The 24,831-nt window shown below is 38.3% G+C and overlaps 1 protein-coding gene across 1 annotated transcript in view; it reads right to left on the bottom strand.

Annotated features, from left to right (window-relative positions):
- The window catches only part of LOC117545615, a 106,015-nt gene that overhangs the window by 25,882 nt on the left and 55,302 nt on the right, over nucleotides 1-24,831 (bottom strand). Inside the window, exons 55-63 of the mRNA XM_034215469.1 lie at nucleotides 22,947-23,109; nucleotides 21,942-22,057; nucleotides 21,094-21,240; nucleotides 20,222-20,335; nucleotides 19,853-19,969; nucleotides 13,976-14,134; nucleotides 13,552-13,713; nucleotides 12,723-12,885; nucleotides 12,037-12,221 (exon numbers count right to left, since the gene is read on the bottom strand). Coding sequence (XP_034071360.1) covers nucleotides 12,037-12,221; nucleotides 12,723-12,885; nucleotides 13,552-13,713; nucleotides 13,976-14,134; nucleotides 19,853-19,969; nucleotides 20,222-20,335; nucleotides 21,094-21,240; nucleotides 21,942-22,057; nucleotides 22,947-23,109 — 1,326 coding nt within the window. The remainder of the gene's footprint in view (nucleotides 1-12,036; nucleotides 12,222-12,722; nucleotides 12,886-13,551; nucleotides 13,714-13,975; nucleotides 14,135-19,852; nucleotides 19,970-20,221; nucleotides 20,336-21,093; nucleotides 21,241-21,941; nucleotides 22,058-22,946; nucleotides 23,110-24,831) is intronic.

Here is a 24,831-nt window from a genome sequence, read left to right as displayed (position 1 = left end):
TCTTCTACAGAGTCTCCCTGACTCAGGCTTTCAGACATTCAATGACCTGGGTGAGTGTGTCTGGAAGAAGATCACAACACTAATGGAAAAGGAAAACAACAACTGTGTTGCTCTAGTGTTTGATAGGTATGATCATCCACACTCAATCAAAGACCTGGAAAGGCAAAGAAGAGGCACCATCCAAGCAAGCAGATCATGTCATCACAGGCAAAGCCAAAGTTCCTAACTACAGGAAATACCTCAAGGTCAGTGGTAACAAGGCTGCTTCATTCAGCTTTGTAAGCAACTACATAGCCAATACAGGGCCCAAGAGAATCTCCTCAGAGAACAGTCATTTTGGCAGGTGGCTTTGAAAATGGTGAGGAGGTCAAAGTGGTCAGCAAGTCAGGTGTTGACAACTTGACAGATCTGTATAGTGACCAGGAGGAGGCTGACACCAGATTGGTATACATCTAGCAGAGTCTCATTCTCGGGTCGTCATCAGATGTGATGATACCGACGTACTGGTTTTGCTTGTGTATTATTCCAGCAAAGGAATGTTTGGATCCTCAACGGTGTTCATGCACTCTGGATATGGCCCAAGGGAGAGGTTTGTCCCAATCTGTCCCATCGCAAAGAAGCTTGGTGCAGCATGTTGTGCATGTCTACCTGCATGCCACGCCCTCACAGGTTGTGATACCACAAGCAGCTTACAGAATTGGGAAGGCTACTGTGTTTACAAGACTTAAGACCCATCTGAGTGACTTAAATGAGATGGCCAGTTTTGGACTTTCTGGAAGTCTGGAGGAGGCTATTCCTGTGGCAAGAAAGTATGCCCTCCTTCTGTATGGCCAAAAGAAAAGGGAGGATGGCCGTCCTTGCACCACCTTGGATGAGCTGAGGTACACACTAGCATCTACAACAGATTCATCAGCTGCAAACCTACCCCCAACAAAAGATGCCTTCCAGCAACATTTATTAAGAGCCATGTACCAGACCGCAGAGTGGTGTCACAGCCATGTGGCCAAGCCTCATCTCTGGAACCCAGTTGGTAGAGGGTGGAGGCTCAGAGAAGATGGGTCTATTGAACCAGTGATGTTCGTCAAAGAACCTGCACCTAAAGAAGTCAGAGACATCACACACCTATACTGTAAGGACGGAAAGTGCAATGATAGCAGCAAATGCCAATGTCTTTCAGTAGGCTTGACCTGCACAGAGTTTTGCTCTTGCTCTGACTGTCCAAATGTGAGCCATGTTGTTTTTGATGACAATGTGGACGAGTGATAGAGATGTGTTTATATGCATGTATCCCCCGGCTCCCACTAGCTTAGGTTTACTTAAGTTTAGATAAGAACATCTAATTTGAATACTAAAGTTTGTTAATCCAAAAACCTGTTTCCTTGTCTCTGTGTCTCACCTTCTAGTCCCTGGCACATTTTGGCTGCAGTTGGGCATAACAGTGTATAAAGACACCATAAACGTTTAGTGACATAACTCGATGAGTATGTAAGCTACCTTTACACAATTAGTATTGCTGAATTCAGTAGAACCACACCTTTTCAACAAGCCATTGTGTGTGTTGCTATGGCAATCCATGTCAGGGTCACTACAAAGTAAAGAGATCATTCTACATAGATACATTTCCGCCTATTGTAGGTATGTGTTCAAATGACTGTATCTCCAATTTACAGTAAGATATTGACATTCAGTCTTTTCTATAATGCAGAGGGATGTCCTGACCTCAGGTATGCCACGTTTTAAACCTATCAGACCTTCCATTGTCTCATCTACATGAGTTGTTATGCCTCAACCCCCAGACGGCCAACCTTTATTTTTAGTGTGGGGTGTCTAACTTTATATATCAATTTCACAACTTTTGCAGTAAAATATTTTTATACAACAATCCATTTCATGTATGGGAGGCCTTAGAGATGAGGAAAAAGTAAGTTGTGTTTTGTCCTAACTCCGGGAGGGGTATCTCAAAAATGTTGGGGCCATTGTCACTAGCCTATTAACGTTTGTATGCAATTGTGCTAAATTCAACTCTGGAATCAAGCAAATATTAATATGTTTGCATGACATTAGTTATTTATATTTTGCCATCACTGAACTATATGTTTAATACATTTAAGTCAAGCTAAGGTACATGTGATGGTAGCTAGTTAGTACGCTTACCTGTGAGGCCTCCTCCAAACAGCATAATAACCAGACTGTATCATTAAAACTAAGTACCAGTTCTAGATCCTTGACTTTAGACAAACAATTCAAAAGACAACATGTATTTAAAGACCAATCTTTATTTGAAGGTGCCTCTTAACCTGAGATATTAGTTATACAGTAATAGTATTGATAATCTAAAAAAACTGAGCAACTCAACAGTCAACTTTATATTTCTTATTGTCCAAAGTATTTATTATTTTCATTTTCCCCCTCTCATATTCAGTGTGGACGGATTGAGACAGCATGGTGTCCAGAGAGCTTCAGAGACTTCAGGGAGAAACCTCCGTGTGATGGACGTCCAGTCTGTTGGTTTGGAGAGGACTGAGGGTCTTTCCTCAGCGAGGAGGACCAGGCCTGATGGAGGAGCCCATGCTGGGCATAGCTGATACCAACTGCACAGGCCTAGTCTGTCACTTTATTTGACTAAATGTGTTTACTTATACATTTAATAGGTTTACACCTTCTGTCAATATGTGCTTTTTATTTAAAACATGTTTGATTAGCTTTTGGTTCACATTTCAATAAATTGTATTTGTATTCCTTTCGTCCATTATTCTTACTGAAAATGTTAGATTACACATTCACATCTGACTGAAGATTGGCCCCATTTATTTGTGACGTTGCAAACTCTGCGGTACAAGGCACAAGTGATGTGAAGCTCATAAAGTGAGGCAAATAGAAATAATCAGCTGATGGAGTGTAGATGTGGAAATAGATGCATCCCATCAGCTGACTATGGTTTTCGCCACACTTTATAAGCCTGACTATAACCACCCCTTCTCTGAGGTGCAGGCAGCGTCACAAACAAATGATGGTCCTGGTAGACTACAAAAATATTCGGTGTGCAGATCTTTGTATTCACAATAAAAGTAGTTTCATAGTGAATGTCCTGTACTGGTCTTAAAATCTCATAACATCAGCTTTTAATTTTCCTCTTGGATGTTCTTCTTGACCCTCAGAGAAGGAGAAGATGTCGTGTCTTTCAGGCATGTCCTTTCCTAACAAAAATTACAGGAAACATAAAACATTATTGCAGAACAAGTGTGTTATTTATAAAAGAGGTGTGTTTGTGTGTTATGGGGCTGTTGATATAATTATTTTTTAATTGTAATCAGATTATGAATGAACAGTATGAAATTCATCAACATTGAAATATATGTTATTATCAAAATAATATTTAACTGTTATCAAAATGTAGTGCAACTGTAGAAGCTTGCTCTGTTGTCTCACTGAAAGAATCACTTTTAACACGTTTTTTACAGACAATATTGAGAGATAAATAGTAGCAGTTCTCACTATGTGTTAAATAGCTTTGCCTTCAATACATTAAATTAGAAAGCTGACAAAGTCATATTGCTTGTTAACATCTAAATGTAACCTTTTGCATGGAAAAAACCCTCAACTTCACTGATGTGTAGGTGATCTAGTATTTCAACCCAGTCTCATGGGATTTCGTGTTCACCAACACGATTTTTAATCTATTGATTCGTGTTCACCAACACGATTTTCCCCTTTTTCTCGTGTTGCACAGCACGATTTTAAAAGCAATGTATTTCTACTGGTAATGTGTGTTGTGCCTGCAGCAGCACGTCTTTTTCTCGGGTCGGGTCGTGGAAGACCGAAAGCTGTTTGGTTCATAAAAACATGTTCTTACTCAATATCAAGCCACAATTATTGCTTTTATTTTAAATCGTATAATTTCGGACTTTTGTTGCCGTCTGTGAGGAAAATAAATGGGGCTCAGAGCCTCAGAATACTGAAATCTGTATTTTTAAATCTTTTTTTCCTTCTAATTTGTTATTCTTTTCAAAATAACACACTGTTATTTACTCACCAATAACACACAATTATCCTTGCTTTTATTTATTGGTTTAATTCCATAATCTCTGGCTTTTTTGGCGTCCGTCAGGAACTGAATTTCAAAATAAAAATAACCGGAAACAGACGTAGGCATTTCGAGCGATTACCCAAGATCCTCAGCTATGGTTCAAGCTAGCTGATTGGATGTTTTAGCCGCAATGCATGCTGGGATTTAGTGTTTATATTATATGAAATCCGGAAAACATTTTAAAAGAATAAAATACTTAATTCCGAGAGCTCTTGCTTTTCTCTTTGAAAGTCATCACATAACGGCATTGTAATACACGGTTCGGCTGCATTACATATTACAGATCTGCCGTAGTTCTTTATTTATAGAGCCCTGATGAGAAGACCTTTGGAAAAACTGAAGAAATGCCGCCGAAACTGAATACTTGAAGTGGATCATAAATATATCAACAATTAAACAACATCTTCAATTTCTCTTCACACAATACGTCTCCTTGCAGTATCAACACTAATTCGGCTGACTTTTATATTTGATCTAATTCATAGATAGGTTATATTTACACCATAATGGTGCACAGCTGATATAAAAGGATTTGTAGTTTTAAAAGATATTACTGATTTTCTTTGAATATAAGAATGTAAATACTGAGTCTGAAATAGTATAGCAATATGCTGTAAAATTATGTGAAAACATGAATAAAACTACACATCAGATGTTGTACATACATAAGTGTCCTACACTAATAATACAAAGTTATTATGGCTGTGTGTACCTTGTGTGCACCGCCTAGTGGTTAAAGCACATTATTGAATTATTGTTTTTATGTGTTATATTTGATTAAAAAAATATTAAGAGTACATACTTTCATAGGGGGAAAGTAGAAGGTTTGTGATAGAAATATAGAATATAAAAAATCAAGAAGATACTGTAAGTCAGTGGTCCCCAAACTAAGGCCCGCGGGCCGAGTACGGCCCGCCTCCACATTTGGCCCGGCCCCCTGAACAATACCAGAGACGCATTATGATTTTTTTTTTTTAATTAAAAAAAATAAAATAAAAAATTCAGTCTGGCCACGCGAATCCTAGACTAGCCCCTGTCAAAATGTTGTGACCTGCTCCATCTAAATCAGTCGCATTGACCCGAAGACACATTTTGAGTTGTATACACTGTTGGAAAGAGGATATTCCTAGCTTTCTAATGATATCAGGATTGTTTTTGTACTCCAAATATTAAGCGAAATATGTCACATTATATAATGACTGTCACCGAGTCATCATTTTGAGAAAAAGGCCTTCAAAGTTGTCTCTTCTCTGGAATCCATCGATCTGATTGATTATTAGCGGAGCAAATGATCAAAATACTACAGAGGGAAGATATTTTTGTTTGGAGGGGAAGCTCGCGAGTGTGTGTGTGTGTGTGTGTGTGTGTGTGAGTGTGTGTGCTTGTGTAATTTTGCGTTTGTGTGTATTGTGTTTGTTTCCCGGGGAAAATAATCACGAGAAACACCGGCTGTTGTTGTGCCTGCCGTTCTCCGCTTGTAATTATGCCGAAGCTTCAAAGTTGTATTTATCATCTGAATTTGCCGAAACAAGTTTAATATTCTGAAAGCCAAGACTTTGTTTAATTGAAATCAGATGAAAACAAACTGTAACGGACCCTGCAGTGTTATCTATGATTACTATACTCTTACATTCATAATTTCAGCGGAGTGAGGGGGGGGCGGCGCTGCGGAAGAGCAGATTGCGAGTGAGAAATAAATAAATTGGAAATAAAAGTTTCATATTCTGAAAGCCAAGACTTTGTTTGTTTAAAATCAAACAAAACACCCGAACCCCGAAAAAATAGTTTTTTTTACCTAAATCCACGTTTATTTTGAGAGATTCTGCTCTGACAACTAAGCTAAACTTTTACCTGTTAAGATTGTGCACGGCACAACAGAAAGTTACAGTAATTTTCAATGGACTTTTTTTCTGTGAAGAACCCAGAGAGGGTTATTTGGTTATTATTTATTTCATAAATAATGTTATTTATTTCATTAATAGTGTTATTATTTATTTCCTGACTTTTTTTCTGTGAAGATCCCGGAAAGGGTTATTAATATTTGGTTATGTGTGGCTTTCTAGAAAACAATAAATGTTTACGTTTAGACACCCATGCGATCGTCACACTTTTTCTGTTACAAACTGACCCGGCCCCCATCAGAGAAGGGAAAAGTTATGTGGCCCTCACAGGAAAAAGTTTGGGGACCCCTGCTGTAAGTGATCTCTACAATAAAACAGTTTAGTGCAGGATGTACAAAGATATTAATAGGAGGAGGTGCAGAACAGAAAAACGAATTAACCTTTATTTAAACATTAAATAACAGATTAAGGTCTTCTTTTAAATAAGAAAAAAACTTTGGGGGTATCTATCTACAGATACATATTAAGCCTGACAAAGTACTTAACGTCTAATATATTGCTTTCCTGCCATGTTAACTATGTTGAAGCACTTATTTTAACTGATATTATACGTATGAATTATACTCTTATGTATGTAGATAGAATAATAAATGTGCAGAATAAGACAGTTTAATGGTGGAGGTACACACATATTGATAGATGTCTTGTAATGCACTGTTGAGGAACCTGTGACACAAGTTTTTCATTCATTGCATAACTACACCGTAGTTGTGTATATGATATGTCAATAAACCTTTGAAAATCTTGAAATCTTGAAAGGGATGTGCAAAATAGCCATAATATACAGTCTTTAATTAACTATTAGTAGAGAATAACGAGTAATGAATATACTTTATTACTCGTTTCCATTCATGTCAATTGCAGATATGTTTAGTCTTCTCAAGCACCAACTATCAAATATCTCTCCTGATTGTTGGCACTTGACAATCACCTTCCCTAAATTTTACTCAGGTGTAACTAAAGTCTGATTTAAGGGTTGTTTATATTTCACATAATTAATCAGAATCTGCAAAGTAACTCAAATAAGTGTAGTGTAGTAAAAATACCAGGTTAACCTCTGAATTGTAGTGGAGTAGAATTACAAAGTAACAATGAGCTGTCATGTGGGTATTAATGCTGCGCATTATGGACACAAGCGATTTTCACCCATTTATTAATTATATGTTTTACATTTGATAACACCAATGTGTTTAATACTGGCAACTTCTAATTGTGGGAAAAACGAAAACGTTCAGTAGAGACGTCCCATAGAACATTTTGCGAAACACAATAGCCAGCATGTGTAGTTCTGGGGGGGCGTTCGATTCCAGTTTTGGATAGTCTGGCGTGGTTTCGTTCCATTTCAAACAGCTGTTTGACGCTCGGCGTAACCTTGGCGCACTGCCACTCCAACATCCAATCCCAAAGTTTGAAGATTAATCACGGGGAGTCGGACTGTAGTCCTAAACGATAGCTGGGGATTATGGGTAGTGTAGTGTCTTCGGCCATCCTAAACTCAGAAATGTTGACAATTGCAATGATGCTCGAAATGTCCCTTATAGGCCTACGTCTGTTTCCGGTTATTTTATTTTGAAATTCAGTTCCTGACGGACGCCAAAAAAGCCCGAGATTATGGAATTAAACCAATAAATAAAAGCAAGGATAATTGTGTGTTATTGGTGAGTAAATAACAGTGTGTTATTTTGAAAAGAATAACAAATTAGAAGGAAAAAAAGATTTAAAAATACAGATTTCAGTATTCTGAGGCTCTGAGCCCCATTTATTTTCCTCACAGACGGCAACAAAAGTCCGACATTATACAATTTAAAATAAAAGCAATAATTGTGGCTTGATATTGAGTAAGAACATGTTTTTATGAACCACACAGCTGTCGGTCTTCTACGACCCAACCGGAGAAAAAGACGTGCTGCAGGCACGAAACACATTAGGCTTGTTTGAGACAAGCGAGACCTGCGCAGAACTGCGCAATTTCGATCAACGTCTTGCTAGTGCGTTGCATGATGGTTAGTCATTTTGTCCGACTTGCTCTGGAGGCTCGCCTACATGAGATGTTGAAATCTCGCGGGACAAAGACGCCCGCAGCCTTGAGAGCGAGGTGCGGCGGCGCAGTTCCTCTCCACGGGCTGCGGAAGCGAAATGCTTGATGGGAAACGACTCGCTGGTATCTCGAGCTGAGCGGTCATTGGTGGTTTTTACCACGTGCTGGTGATGAAACTCTCCAATTGGCTCAGCAAAAGTTTGTTGTTGTTTTGTGTCAGTTTTACGTCGCCCCTCCATTAACATTTTTCATAATTGTTTCACAATGTTTATCATCATGAAATTAATATCTATATATGTTATACTAGACTTGCACTGCTTACCGTTTTCATACTTTATATATCTTAGCATATTCATACACACTGTTCATACTGCTCACAGGCTGATATCTAGTGTATTCATACCCCTCACTGTTTATTCATCATTCAATTCATTCTATATTTTATTCTGTAGATTGTGTACATTACTTTTCACTTTACTGCTTTTTGCACTCCTGGTTAGAAGCTAAACTGCATTTCGTTGTCTCAGTACCTGTAATATGTGCAATAACAATAAAGTTGAATCTAATCTTGAGCAAGAACAAATGTATTTACTTAGTACATATCTGACATTAACGATTAAACACATGTGTGCATTCTTTATAAATGCAAACCGAGTCAAGCCGACTCCGGAGGTGGCGGTATGCACCTTAAAGTTGTTTGCAATCCGCCAAAAAACCGAGAGAAGAAGAAGACGAAGCCGACTCCGAGCTGTCCGACTTCAGGCGAGCTTTTTGAGACCTCCCCCGGCTGCGATCGGCTGCGATCGGCTGCGATCGGCTGCGATCGGCTATTCTCGTCTACTTTTGAGGCGAGCCGCAACGCGTCTCAAACAAGCCTATTACCAGTAGAAATACATTGCTTTTAAAATCGTGCTGTGCAACACGAAAAAAAATGGGAAAATCGTGTTGGTGAACACGAATCAATAGATTAAAAATCGTGTTGGCGAACACGAAATGCCATGAGACTGGGTTGAGTATTTAGTATTGTTTAATGGAACGTATATCAGTGTATTAAAGTCAATACTTCATTTATTTAAACCAATATCTTTCTTGATTCTTTGTACAGTATGAAAAAAAGAGTCTTTGTACCTGAGCTGAAGTTCACTGCTGTGAGGAGTCCAGTTCTGTCTCTCACTCTCTGGTCCAGCCTGTCTGCATCACCTGGACACCTTAAACAAACAGATATATATATATATATATATCTATATATATATATATATATATATATATATCTATATATATATATATATATATATATATATATATCTATATATGTGTAAAGAACCATGTGTACAAACAATATAACTGATTCTCTTCTGTTGAACATGTTGGATTGTGTATTGTCCGAGTCAGGGTCCTTTTTATTTTACTGTAACTTTGGAAGTTGTGTTACCAATGCTTACTGTTTATTTGATATCAATTTGGTAATACAATTAATAAAAACAACAAGGTTTGGGTTCGTTCTTCAGATGACTGTGACGTTAACGTGTAAGCTCAATAATGAACTCCAGCTCAACCAACCATATTGTAATATATACACACAATACACACATCTTATTGTGAGGCTGATTTCACATACACTACTTCGACGTTAGCTAAATATAAAATAGCATGGATAATTTCCAAAGGCTTTAAAAACACAGCAGGAGCCCAAGACAATTATAAAACTTGTCATTAATTCAGCACAGTTCAATTGGTTTTATTTTCATAAACGGTTATCAACCGTTAGTGCCAAAGCAGTAGGCTATAATATATGAATTACTGCTGTAGACTACAACCACTACTTGATTAGCTAGCATAAACTCAACAAAGCTAGCGTAAGCTGACTGACTGACGTTATTTTGCCACTAAACTGCACGATATAAAACGGTGGCCTTCAAAGCGGATTTAATCCTCAATCACAATAATAATATTCAAAGTAATACTGGGCAAGTAATGGGCAAAACTTACCGTTGATTGATGCGCCATGTCAGCGGACTGGTAGCGACACGAACCGTTAGCCCCGCAGTCATCCGGTTCGACCTGACTGTGGCTGTGTGACTGTGTGTGACCATAGACTGTATATGTGTGACTGACCCGAGCCTCGTCGTTCTGATAGCTCCGCCCCTTCGCTCTAACCCCCCTCCCTCCCCCCACATCTACAGGTGAAAATTACTTTTGCGACACATTTATCGCAAGAAGTGTAGCAAAAGTCAAGACCGCAGATTCGTCGATTTATACTGCCACAGAGCAGATTCGTCAAGTTGTAATGACTGATTTGAGAGGTTGTAATAACCAAGTTGCAGTTGTAATGGAAAATATATTTTAAAAATATGTATTTTTCTGCAAGTGAACATTTCATCACTAAGTTCATTTTTTTTCTACAAGCTACAAAACTTTTTTTTTTCTTCTGTGACTTCAAATTTGGTTCACAGTTACTTGGATATTTTATACAAGTGTAAATGTATGCACACAAGATCAGATTTTTTTTCTGCAAGTGCTCACATCAGGTTTTACACGCTCTCGCATTTTGCACCATATCTACCTTCATACCACCTAAATAAAGTTAACATTCACAATGTTATACAGAACACAAGGTTAATATACAAACCAATAATAAGAATTCACAGTGACGGCATCACTACCTTTTTAGGTATCATTTAAATTATAGTAATATTAATAAAGTGATTTCTGTGTCGCTGATTCAGTTAATCAAGAATATTTGTATGTTTTCCATTGACAGAACAAATTGCCAAATTGGTGATTAATGATGAAATAATACAACATTTAATTACTTATGTATTTGTGCTGTGGTTTGAACGGGCTGTTTGAAGTGCCAGATATGTAAACCATTATGAGTAAAGCACATTCTGGAATCATGATAATGGTTTATTTTCCACAAAGTAAAAGAAAATGTTATTTAAAATAATGAATAACGTTCAATGGGTTGCAGAGTTTCTTAGATATTGTTGAAATTATAATTATACTAATAACGTTTGTAAAGCGGGGAACGAAACTTTCGAAAAAAAATGTATGCCTAGCCTCAAATATTTTTTTTAAGATAAATGACAACCAGACTTTTGACCAATCAAATTTTTGTATTGACTTTTTAAAAATGTCTCTATTTCTGACATGGTTAATTTGATAATTACTTTTTTTACAATTACATATCTACTGTCAACCCAGTCTCACGGCATTTTGTGTTATAGTCACGAAATTAATCTATTGATTCGTGTCACACAGAACGATTTTAAAAGCAATGTAAATAATAACAAATTAGAAGGAAAAACAGATTAAAAAAAATACAGATTTCAGTATTCTGACACAGAACGATTTTAAAAGCAAGTATTTCTATTGGTAGTATGTTTCGTGCCTGCACCAAATAATAACAAATTAGAAGGAAAAAAAGATTTTTAAAAATACAGATTTCAGTATTCTGAGGCTCGGAGCCCCATTTATTTTCCTCGCGGACGGCAAAAAAAGTCCGACATTATACAATTTAAAATAAAAACAATAATGGTGGCTTGATATTGAGTAAGAAAATGTTTTTATGAACCACACAGCTTCCGGTCTTCCAAGACCCGACCGGACAAAAACACGTGGTGCAGGCACGAAACACACTACCAATAGAAATACATTGCTTTTAAAATCGTGTGTGACACGAAAAAAATTGGAAAATCCTGTTGGGGAACACGAATCAATTGATTAAATTAATTTCGTGACTATTACACGAAATGCCGTGAGACTGGATTGCTACTGTACTTCTTTTTAATTAATTAATTTAAGTAATTAGAAAATACTGCTTATTTTTATTTGCATATAAAATCCCCCACACTTAAGTGTTCTATGTTTCTTCTATCATTAATTGGTTTATACAGCATGTCTGTATTCTCTATGAGTGCTTGTAGGCTTGTTAATGAGTATTAGTATTTTAAAAAGTGCCATGCTTTATGGTAATATTAATGTATCTGCTGTTGTTGTCTTGGTGATACCTCCACTGCTGTCAGACTTTCCAAACAGCCTCCTGCTCTCAGCCTCAGCCTCTGATTGGCTGCTCCCAAACACACACTGCCCAGAGTCTCAGGGTCTGTGCTGCTGCCGTCTCGTTTCTGCACATCCAGCGTCACACTGCCATTTGTTCCCACACATGCCACAACTGTGACGTCCTCGCTCACACCTGGACATAAATTCAAATTCAAATTCAAATATTAATCATCCTAGATTCAACTTATTTTTTCTTAAGAAATTCATTTTTTACAGAGCAAACGCAATACAAATGAAATACAGTTAAAACGATGATACCTAAACAAATCTGTAAGAAGAACTCAAAAATGATGATGGGATATATTTAGCAGGAAACGGATATATAGTCAACATCTAACCAAAGGTAATTTCTAATATTTTGTGTTTACCCATTTTCCCCATTTTTTATCAAATATATCAACACAAAAATAGGAATTATCATGGTTATTTTTTCCATTCCATATATTTCATGTATAAGTTCTTTCCATTTAATGTTTTTAAGGTAATCATCTTTTGATGATTTCCTTAGAATGTGGCTACTCTGACTACTAGGCTGAAGTAAATATTCTTCTTGATTTCTTCTATTTTTTTTTGCAGAAGTTGTGGGTTTTTAGAGCAATATCAAAATCCATATTTATTTTTCAGATGTATTCACCGTTCATATAACCCGCTGTGCTCTGCAGACATGGTCCCTCTGCCGTCCCGTTAAGCCAGATCTTCTCTCTGCCGTCCAGTCTGGCCTGCACCTGGAGACCGGACCCCTGGGGCCCAGACAGGACACTGCCCCCCACCTCCACACTCCAGTTGCCAATCCTAGACTGTGAAGTGTACAACACACACATTGTTGTACTTGTGTATTCATAAGAACCCACAAAGATATACAAAAATCTAAAATACAGCATGTATGTGTTTTAGACTTACTGTAACTTCCTTGAGTATTGCATGGCAATTAGGGAAGACTCACAAAAGTTTGACAAACAACCTCCGATAATGCCACAAATGGTAATCTTCACACACATTTTTTTTTTTAAACAAACTAATCTAATTTGTAATTTCGAGCTTAAAGTGCACCTGTCATGCTATCTTAAAAAGGCATATATTATGGGTCTCAGATATATAAAAAATATATAAAAACATGTCTATGATGTGTTTTACTCAAAATACAAACAGATGTAACAGATTGGTGCCACTCTATACTTTTACTCCAATTGATTTAAAAGGTTAATATTGTACTTGTTACTATGCTATAAATATACCTAAAACAACCTTTTCAGGACATTTTCCTGATTATACTTAAATAAACTAATATACTAGTACTTTTACTTCCGTGAAGGACCTGAATACTTCTCCCACCACTGCATTTTGTAGATCTAAAGATTAATCAATCAACCGAAATATATTTGGTAGCTTCTAAAATTGAAAGTAATGTTTACAAATGTGATTGAAACCAAGGAAAACTAAGATTTGATCCGGGGGATGTTCACCTTGGAGAACAGAGACATGTTGGAGCCCTGGGCTGTGGAGGAGTTGGTCAGAGCGACGGTGAGGCTGCACTGGTGGGGCCGTCCTGTCACCGAGAGGCGAGACTGAGAGTAAAACAGCTCCTCTCCCGAGTTCACTCTGTGGGATCCTGACCACGATACAGTCTGAGAGACACACAGAGAAAATAAACAACAGCTGGAGAAAGGAACCAAGCACAGCGGCATCCTGGGAGTCTGACATCGTACAAGAAATTACGAAAAAAAAGATTCCTCTAGGGTTCAGAGTCTATGCAAGTTGAACCACACACATTACCAAAAGAGCAGCTACAATCTGCACATGTATTCAGATGTGGGAGTAAAACACCAAACTGTAAATCATTGTGAAGGAAAGCAGTGAGAAGAATAGGATGCAGATGTGTTGACTCACAGGCTGGGGGGGGCAGAGGCCCAGCAGCACTGTGTGCTCCAGACGGTTCCTCAGGTTGGTCTGAATCTTCGTCAGGAGTGTGTGTGAATGACAGGGCACAGGGGACACTTTATCGAGGCCCACATTCACCTGAAGGCTGTGCATTCCCCGTGGACCCCTCTAGAATTACAAAAGCAGAAACATCAGTCAAACATGAGGGAATAAGTCAGGGGAATTTAAAGCTTACAGCGGGTTAAAGGGGGAAAGCTCTCTGGAGCCCCACCGCTGAGAGGGGGGGATAGATAACAGCAATCATAATGTTTATCCTGGTAGAGTGTTGCAGGAAGGAGTCCTAAAACCTGGAAATGAGTTAGCATTTGACAAAATTCCAGTCTCAAAGTAAATTTGAACGTGTTTCTAGATGCCTGAAACACAATCTGATGTTAGAACAAGCTGATTTTCGAGATGAGACTTTCAAATGTTGTTCTAAGACATAAAATACTTAAGTAATTACCTCACTCGTGATTGTCCCAAGCTTTTAGGCGTCTTAAATACGGTGGTTGCTAACAAGTGAAATGAGACTACTGAACTTCGCTACATCCAACATTAGCGCCTTTAGCTTAGCAGAGGTAACGAGCAGCCATGCGACCGTGTTATACTTCTGGGGATTGCCTTTACGCTTTAAAAATGATAAAAGTGGTGTTAATATGAAGGTTATATTTATTCGAGGGAGCCCTTGCAATGCTATCTTACGAGTTGGCCTGTATAAATACTTCACTGCACCACTATATTTTTAGGCATAGGTAACATTGTATTTATTGCTACTTTAGTAAATGTTGCCTGTTTCTTAAAGAGGACATAGTATACTCTATGAGGGGCCGTACAGGCCGTAATTCATACTGGTCCTCTCACGCACATACATTCTCCTTTTACATACATATATTTTCACTCTTACACACGTATATATTTACACTCACACATTCATACATTTTGCTCTCATATTATCATATTTCAATGCACACATTTATACATTGTCACTCACATATTTATACGTTTTTCACTCACACATTTTTACATTTTGTTCTCATATTCATATATTTTAATGCTCATATTTATACATGTTGCTCTCATGCACATTCATTCAATGTTTACATTTAATATTAAAAATAATATATGCATGTCTGAAGACAATGTATGTATGCAAGAGAAGAATGTATGTATGTGTGAGAGAAAGTATAGTGGAAACGGAAGGAGTATGGTTGAAACGGAAGGCAGGTCATTATCGCGCTGTGATTGGTTCAGAAGGTCGAGCGGGGCTGGCTCATGTTCAGAACTTCTGATTCAAATCAACATGATGGAGGGGGAGATGAGTCCGTGTATCTACGGACCATTTGTTTTTCTTTATTAAAAAGTAAACAGAAGAGCGTCTGCGAGGCGTTTTTGCTTTTTACCTTACTGAATGGTCTAATGGTCATTGGAGCGAGGTTCAAGGTTCAAGGTTCAATGTTCTTTATTTGTCATACAAACATAGCTACAGTAGTTATGTCGATGAAAATCTTAGGTCACAGGCTTCTCCAACAGTGCAACACAATAATACAGAAAAACAGACAAATATAGTGCAAGTAAATATTAAAAAGTAAATACAAAAAGAAAAATAGTTTTAAAAAAGTGAAATAGTGAAATAAGAGTCTATATGCAAGCTATTGGAATGATATATTAGATAAATAGATAAATAATTACTAAGTAGCAGATGAATGTTATGGATGTTGTTTCAACAGTTCAGGTGTTTAACAGTCTTATTGCCTGAGGGCCGCGAACCTCGCGGAAGTGATTTCAAAACAAAAGCACTCGTTTGCTTGGAACGGTGATAATATTAGAAACAAGGGGAAACAAGGTGAATTTAGCGATCACAACGAAAACGGCCAAGACACACATTGAGCCCAGAAAATGAATGTTATTAAGGGCTGTAAATATAATAAGCCTATGTCTAAAATGGACAACATTGTTAGGAGATTTAAACTATGCAGCGATTCTGCACTGTGGTCACTCAGCCGTCTCTCCACTTTGTCTTTTCAAATCAGCTGCTCTTCATTTTTTTTTTACAAATATTTTTTACCACAAGTTCTTAATAAAACGGACACTGTTGGACTCGGTATTATTTTGACTGCTACCAACAATAAAATGAATTACTTTTACTGTGTACTTTTTTAGTAATCCTGTCAAAGTCCCCTCCTGAGTACACTGCATGTTTTTCTGCTATCTTTGATGAGTGATAAAAAGACCATTTTACCATTAGTTCTTAATGATATTGATACTGCTGGACTCAGTAATGTGGTTGTTGAAATCCTCTGTCAAATTTCCCTCCTGAGAACAAAATCAAGCCACTTCTGCTAAGTTTGATGAGGGAAAAAAACTTTTTTTTGCCATTGGTTCTTCGTGAGATTGATCCTGTTGGACTCAGTACTAGTGAAACTACTCCCACAAGTACTATGAAGTACTTTTACTGTGTACTTTTTTAGTAATCCTCTATCAAAGTCCCCTCCTGAGTACACATGCATGTTTTTCTGCTATCTTTGACGAGTGATAAAAAGACCATTTTACCATTAGTTCTTAATGATATTGATACTGCTGGACTCAGTAGTGTTGTTGTTGAAATCCTCTGTCAATGTCCCCTCCTGAGTGCATGTTTCTCTACTATTTTGAATAAGCTTTAAACAACCTTTCTTCATGAGACTTTTATTGTTGGACAGAGTATTTTAAGAGGATGGTAGACATGATATCAGCACTAGTACTCCAGCAGCAGCATTTGACACCATGGAAAGTCTTTAGAGTCTGGCCTAGATAGCTGGTCTATCCTTCAGCACTGACACACCCTGTCACTCTTGTTGGCCTCTTATGAAGCTGCTGTCTTTTAAAATATGATTATTTCTCTGCTCCTAGTTTATTCCTCTCAGATTCTTCCATCAGTCCCAGTCATTGCATGTCAGTCAATAGAGCTTCGAAAAACGTGTCCAATTCAACTAAATGTTTTTTTTTTAGTGAAGGCCAGAGCTAAATTATAGATTGTTTGATTGTGTAATTACAAGGTGAGAGAAAATAATTCCACATCCTCCGATGAAACGTATTTTATTTACTTGTCCATGTTATACTTATACTTAGCCTACTTGTATTAGAACATTTGCATGTTGAACTACAGGCTGGATATCTTCCCCACCCTCAAGGAAATACAATAAAATAAATGGATTCATAATTTTAAACAATTGATAAAAATGTATACATTAATAATGTTGTGTGCAAACATTTCAAATTTAAATACAAAAGGAAAACAAGTTTACTTTTGAAATGATTTCTCACAAAAACCTTTCTAAATAGTAAATTATTAAAAAGGGTTTAGTCAATATACGTTTTTCTGCCTAAAATAGTTGAAATTGAACGTAAACTATATCAAACACCACATCCATGGCAATTAACCCATTTTTGCCCGCTATTTAAATTGACTTCGGTTGAAGTTAAAGGTGGGGTAGGTAAGTTTGAGAAACCGGCTCGAGATACACTTTTTGTTATATTCCATGGAATGCTCTTAACATCCCGATAGCAATGAATTTCTTAAGTGCTTAAGAAAAAAATATCATCTGTGGAAGCCGTGGCGCTGTAAAAAGCACGACCAATCATCTGAGCCGGCCCGGCTAAAGTAACTGGATGGCCTACCTGCCTGTCAGCCTTCCATCTGTGCACAAACTTATCTCGTGCCCTCATTGGTCATGTGCGCGTTCCTGTGTGTTGGAGGAGGGGCTCTGTGAGGAAGTAGCAGATTTTTTCCGGTTGTGTATTTTCAAATTCTAGCGCACTCGAGCCGGATTCTCAAACTTACCTACCCAACCTTTAATGCAAATGTTCATATTATATATAGAATATCATTGATGCAGTCTTTCTGAACACTTTTAAAATAAAATACTGCAAATGAAGAATATTTGTAATGTTCTGCACAGATAGTGCCTTAACTTGAATTTGAAAACACGTGGCAACTTTATTAATACAGCAGATGAAAAGATTTGTGGAAGGATAGATTCTTCATTGGCTTCAATGGCTCTCTAGATAAAGGGCGTTTTATGGTTGCTTGTATTATCCTCAGATAGTGGTTTGTTTAAAAAACTAGTGACATTTGAATAAATATTGCAAAAAAGGGCTCCAAAAAAGGCATATAACCTGGCCGGCTTAGCCAGTGTGTATTTTTTCAAGCACCACAAGATTCAGAGCTTATAAAGTAAGTACACAGTAAAAGTACTTCATAGTACTTGTGGGGGTAGTTTGTTTCACTAGTACTGAGTCCAACAGGATCAATCTCACAAAGAACTAATGGCAACAAAAAAGAATTCCCTCATCAAATGTAGCAGAAGTGGCTTGATCTTGTTCTCAGGAGGGGACTTTGAGTATTTCTCAAAAAATACACAGTAAAAGTACTTCAATGTATTGTTAGTAGCAGTCAAACTAGTACCGAGTCCAACAGTGTCAGTTTTATTAAGAACTTGTGGTAAATAATATTTGTATCACTCATTGAATATAGCAGGGAAAAAATAAAGAGCTGCTGATTTGAAAAGACAAAGTGGAGAGACGGCTGAGTGACCGCAGTTCAGAATCGCTGCATAGTTTAAATCTCCTAACAATGTTGTCCATTTTAGACATAGGCTTATTATATTTACAGCCCTTATTAACATTAGTTTTCTGGGCTCAATGTGTGTCTTGGCTGTTTTCGTTGTGATCGCTAAATTCACCTTGTTTATAATATGATCACAGTTCCAAGCACACGAGTGCTTTTGTTTTGAAATAACTTCCGTGAGCTTCGGAAGTGATTTCGAAACTCAAAGAGTTTCGAACGCTCCAATGACCATTAGACCATTCAGTAAGGTAAAAAGCAAAAAGGCCTCGCAGACACTCTTCTGTTTACTTTTTAATAAAAAAAAACAAATGGTCCGTAGTTACACGGATTCATCTCCCCCTCCATCATGTTGATTTGAATCAGAAGTTCTGAACATGAGCCCGCCCCGCTCGACCTTCTGAGCCAATCACAGCGCGATAATGACCTGCCTTCCGTTTCAACCATACTCCTTCCGTTTCCACTATACTTTCTCTCACACATACATACATTCTTCTCTTGCATACATACATTGTCTTCAGACATGCATATATTATTTATAATATTAAATGTAAACATTGAATGAATGTGCATGAGAGCAAAATGTATAAATATGAGCATTAAAATATATGAATATGAGAACAAAATGTAAAAATGTGTGAGTGAAAAATGTATAAATATGTGAGTGACAATGTATGAATGTGTGCATTGAAATATGATAATATGAGAGCAAAATGTATGAATGTGTGAGTGTAAATATATACGTGTGTAAGAGTGAAAATATATGTATGTAAAAGGAGAATATATGTGCGTGAGAGGACCAGTATGAATTACGGCCTGTACGGCCCCTCATAATCCTCAGGACAGGTTCATATCTGTATTTTCTGCCTCTACTGTAACATGTTTCCATGCTTTATGTTCAAAAACCTAGGGGATTCGGCCTCATGACATAAGAAATGTACTGATCTGAACCATTACGGAGTGAATTTCCTTAGCTATGTCTGCCCATAAATCAGGATGTCTGAAAAGAAAAAGAGGGAGCTGGGAGCTGGGAGCTGGGAGCTGGGAGCTGGGAGCTGGGAGCTGGGAGCTGGGAGCTGGGAGCTGGGAGCTGGGAGCTGGGAGCTGGGAGCTGGGAGCTGGGAGCTGGGAGCTGGGAGCTGGGAGCTGGGAGCTGGGAGCTGGGAGCTGGGAGCTGGGAGCTGGGAGCTGGGAGCTTTCAGAGGGGCCCATGTTCCTGTGTGGTCCGAGCTTGCAGAGTTTACCTGGTACTTCAAGCCTTGTTTGACGCTCCTGTTGTCCCATCTGAGCTCTGCATTCTGGGAATACGAGTTTCCCTCCTGACCCACTGACACACAACCTTTGACAGACGACACCGCCATCTAGACCACACACACACACACACACACACACACACACACACACACACACACACACACACACACACACACACACACACACACACACACACACACACACACACACACACACACACACACACACACACACACACACACACACACACACACACACACACACACACACACACACACACACACACACAGATCAAGTAACACAATAAAGAAAGACTTCTCCTACACGTGTGTACCATCCTATGAGGAGGGTCTTCCAACCTGTTGTGTGGAGAACAGAGCGCAGGCCTGCCCCCTGCTGGAGTTGTTCTGCCACTGCTTGTTCAGGCTGATTGAGATGTTGACGGGCACCGTGTTGTTCCATGACAGATGGGTCTGCAAGCACAATAAGATGAATGAATAATCATTATTATTATTATTATTATTATAATAATTATAATAATAGGAAAGTTAAAAAATGGACTTGCATATTTAAAAAAAGATGCAAACACATTATTGTTATTGCAAAACATAGGTGTTACAGCCTGTTTTGTGAGTCCATGATAGTAGATATACAGTATGTTTTAACTTCAGAGGTGGGAAGTGACGAAGTACATTTACTCAAGTACTGTACTTAAGTACAATTTTGAGGTACTAGTATTTTACCTGAGTATTTCCATTGTATGCTACTTAGTACTTCTATTCCACTATTGTTCAGAGGTAAAAGGTGTACTTTCACTCCCCTACATTTATTTAATACCTTAAATTACTTTACAGATCTGGATGAATGATGTGAAATATAATCAAGTGTTAAATCAGACTTTAGTTCCATCTGGAGTAAATCCACAAGCTACCCTGCAGTGTTACATGTAACATTAAGGCCACTAATAAAGGATTGAACTTGGTATAGAGTAGACAATGCCTTTGTATTAAGTAGGTAATACATGCGTACAACTTTACTATACCAGTGGTTTTAATACAATGACATAAAATCAGTGACCTTGTCCATTTGAGCGATCAGATCCAAAAGATACATTTAAAATGTTTTTATGAGAACCTGAGCTTTGTTAAATGTTTCAATTCAAATGACAGAAGCGTGGGGACGTGAGAAAATATGTGAGTAGTGTAGTATAAGATGAAAGGTGTCAGTGTACCTGGTGGCTGGTGCGCTGCTCCATCAGTGCGCTGTGTGTCAGGCTGTGCAGGGACAGGCTGCTGAGGGTGGAGGAGAAGGGCTGCTGCAGCTCCACCCTGCTCTCACTGCTCTCCTCCGAGCGCCTCCACCAGCTCTCAGCCCGGACCTGTAGCGGAGCCAAGACGTTAGTGAGGAAACGTTGGGAAAAGTGTTGGAAATAGAGACAGAGTGAACCCAGAGAGCAGGATGCAGTATGACTTGTTATTATCTGCTGATAGCTATACACTTTTATCTATCATAAAATGTCATTGTGAATGATTATGAAGTATTATTATACTTGACCTTTATTAATTATAAAAATGTGTTATGATTATTATTGAAGTAACATCAATATATGATTGCTTTTAAATGTAACATACAATGCTATAAGCAGTCTAAGTATTTATATTATGCCTTACAGTCATATAAAGTGTTACCAAATGAAAACCTCATACATTATCAAATAAATGCCTGATTTATTTTTCAATCAAATGGAGAAAATGACTCCAGCTCCAAAAGGATAAGGCCGATTGATATTAAAAATATGATTGTTATAAACCTCTTAGATCTTAACAATGTCATATTTTCGTCTAACCTCTTTTATATGCATTGTGACCTGTACCATGCTTTCATTTTTATTGTATTTAAATGTTCTGATTTGTGCTGTATTGTCACAGTCCTGATGTGTTCTATGTTTAAAAAAGAAAGAAAGAAAAGTCTAAACAAACATAAATAAAATCACTGTAGAATATGACCATTTGTGACTTCAAAAAGGGAGGAAGAAAACGATACAATGAATTCTTCACATTGTCATTATCACAGTCTGACCTGCTCCAGGAGGCCATGCCTGACCCAGCCCACCCCCACACTGTCCTGCCCGCCCTGGGGGGAGCGCTCCAAGGTCACCTCCACATGGGACCCCCGGGGAACACAGCTGACCTGAACTGAAGCAGAGAACAAGAGAGAGATGGGGAGCATAATGAAAGACCAACAGCTGCTACATGTATCACATGTTGGCTATGATTCAGCCCTCTTGTTAGATTTGATTTAAATGGAAAAACATTTGGCCTCTTTCCCCAATATAATAATAACAGCATGTGTTCTATAACCACACAGTTATTGGTACCTTGGTCTCATAATGATGAATCCCATTGTTCTCTAAAATGTGAAGGTCAAGAAGGCCCATATCAACTTTATACACAACAACTTCAAAAGTTCTGAAGTACCTTTGAAGTTCATGCCTTCATATTTGGTAGCGGCAGAAGTGGATATAAAATAATAGAACAAATATTGTTCCGTTTATTTATTTAAAAAAGACCATAATGCTTTACAGTATTTCATCTGACATTCTGTTTTCCTTCCTTCTATTATTTGTATTTGTATGTATTTGTGTATTTCCTTGAACTCACTTCCACCTTTTTCTATTGCACTATTTTATCGTACTATTTTAATGTTGTTTTCTTTTTTGTTAGTAACAAAACAAGTATGTTGCATTGTTGCAAAGTCTTTAAATCTTCAAATTAAAAAGAGAATCATTTAAGAGAATGAAGGTCATAATCAAAAAGACATTATAAATAATTATAGTATTGTTAATAAAATCCTGTTTTATACAACTGTAGAATTCATGTTTTTGAACAAACATGCCAGCACTCAAATGTGTGCAAGTGTGCTAATGAGTATATGTTGAAATCGTTTTTACTTCGAACTAATCCTTAAATAGAAAACATTGGTGAGAGTCAGAATCTTCATGATAACATGTGGATTAGAGCTGGGTATAAGAAAGCTTGGTGAGTGATGGTGTCTGTGCAGGTGCAAACGCTCTGCAACAGTTACCCTTCAGGGTGTGGTTCCCCTGCTGCAGTGCTGGGGGGGCAGAGTAGAGCCCAGACAGGACTAACTCCTGGCTGCCCCACACCGCTCCATGCTGGACCTGGTGGCTCCAGCTCCTCGCCTCGTACACCGTCCTCACTGCCACCGTCCTGGGAAGGGGCCTCAGCTGCAGAGCAGAGGACAGCACTGAAACACTGTGTGTAAGTATGTTGGTCAAATGTTGCGGTGGAAGACTTTTTAAGATCTGACCATTGTGTGTGCTCATGCCTGGATTACAGTGCAATATTAAATCACGTCTGGGGAACTCCCCTCCCAATTTTGTTATGAAAACGAGCTATACCCTCCTAAAGTCAGAAACCAGAGAAGAAAATCTCAATCTTGTGATGTCATCCATCCAAGTTATTCTTTTTATACCAAAACTTCTCCGGAAGTATTTCCTTGTACGATGTGAGGGTCTGAGGACAGAGGGTGTCGTTTTCTCACACTGATATTCTGCACAAACTGTGCTGTTGTATTTGCTGTAAAGCAGGGGTTCTCAAAGTGCGGCCCGCGGGTCAATGGCGGCCCTCTGAAATGTTTCTGGCGGCCCGCGATAGTTAATGTGACACGCTGAAATGCATGCGTTATATTTGAATCCTCCATGGTTGTATCTAGTAAGAATTAGAATGAGTAGCTTTCCAGCAGTATCTCCTGTGAGACTGTAACCAGGGCACAGCAGCCAATATGGCCGCTCAAAGCAGCTTGACTTCACACTGTGTGGGATTGGTGGATTTGTGTGTCCGTCAAGGAAATCTCGGCCGGCAGCCATCATGGTCTGAAATGACCAATGGACATCGAGAAATCACTAAGGGCCTACCCACCAAGTAAAAAAAACATAAACCACGTGTCTCCCATCAGTTTAGGTGTGTGAGGAGAGAGAGAGAGACAGATAAAATGGCTAAAAAAACGTTACAGTTGCCGACTTCGCTAGAGATTTATTTCGCTAGCAGCAGTGAAGATAGAGCCTCAGAACCTGAAGTCTTCGACTCTTCTGAAGAAGAAGAATACAAAGACAACAACAAGGATCCATTTGGACATGGGTAAGTGTAAATATTACAGTAATAGTGTACTGGCAATGTGTGGGGAATACCGCGAAAATGAACAATAGGTTTATTGATATATATTTTTTATCGATAGTCATGAACTTTTTATTGGAACAAAATAGACTCTCCATTAGCAAACGTTTACTCTGTGATAACGTTATTTTGGTGTGTAAAAGTGAGATTACATGTGTAGAGGATTAAATTAATCATTTATTCGTCCCACAACGGAGACATTTACAGTGACATGTTTTTGCCATCGATTATTTTATCATACTGTTCTGTACAGATGAGACTTTGTCATAGATTTATTTATATGTGTGCCTGTTATTATTTTACCGTCCTGTACAGATGAGACTTTGTAATCAGATGTAGCCTATGTATATGTGTTTCTGTGATTTTATACTGAATGTAAAGTAACTGGAAATGTGTGTGTGTGTGTGTGTGTGTGTGTGTGTGTGTGTGTGTGTGTGTGTGTGTGTGTGTGTGTGTGTGTGTGTGTGTGTGTGTGTGTGTGTGTGTGTGTGTGTGAGATCGAGAGAGACTCCTTCTGCAACCTCCCAAACTGTATTTGTATGTGTGCATTGTTATTTGTGCTTGAGCAACATTTTACTTGAACTTTATTTCAATTAAATTAGTTGTAATTATTGTCCTACACAGGCGGCATTTATCCAGCAGCCACAACATCCATCTGTGCTGGCCCCCAGGTCAAGATCTACTGTGGCTCAAGGGCCTTCACCAGAGCCATCACCACCAAGGACCAGCAGACCAGCATCACTACAGCTGCCTCCACCTCCATCTGCGGCTGC

This window comes from Gymnodraco acuticeps, unplaced genomic scaffold, assembly GCF_902827175.1.
Source record: "Gymnodraco acuticeps unplaced genomic scaffold, fGymAcu1.1, whole genome shotgun sequence".
NCBI classification, from domain to species: Eukaryota; Metazoa; Chordata; class Actinopteri; order Perciformes; family Bathydraconidae; genus Gymnodraco; species Gymnodraco acuticeps.
The sequence above is the reverse complement of the archived record's forward strand: the minus strand, read 5'-3'. Positions and strand labels throughout refer to the sequence as shown.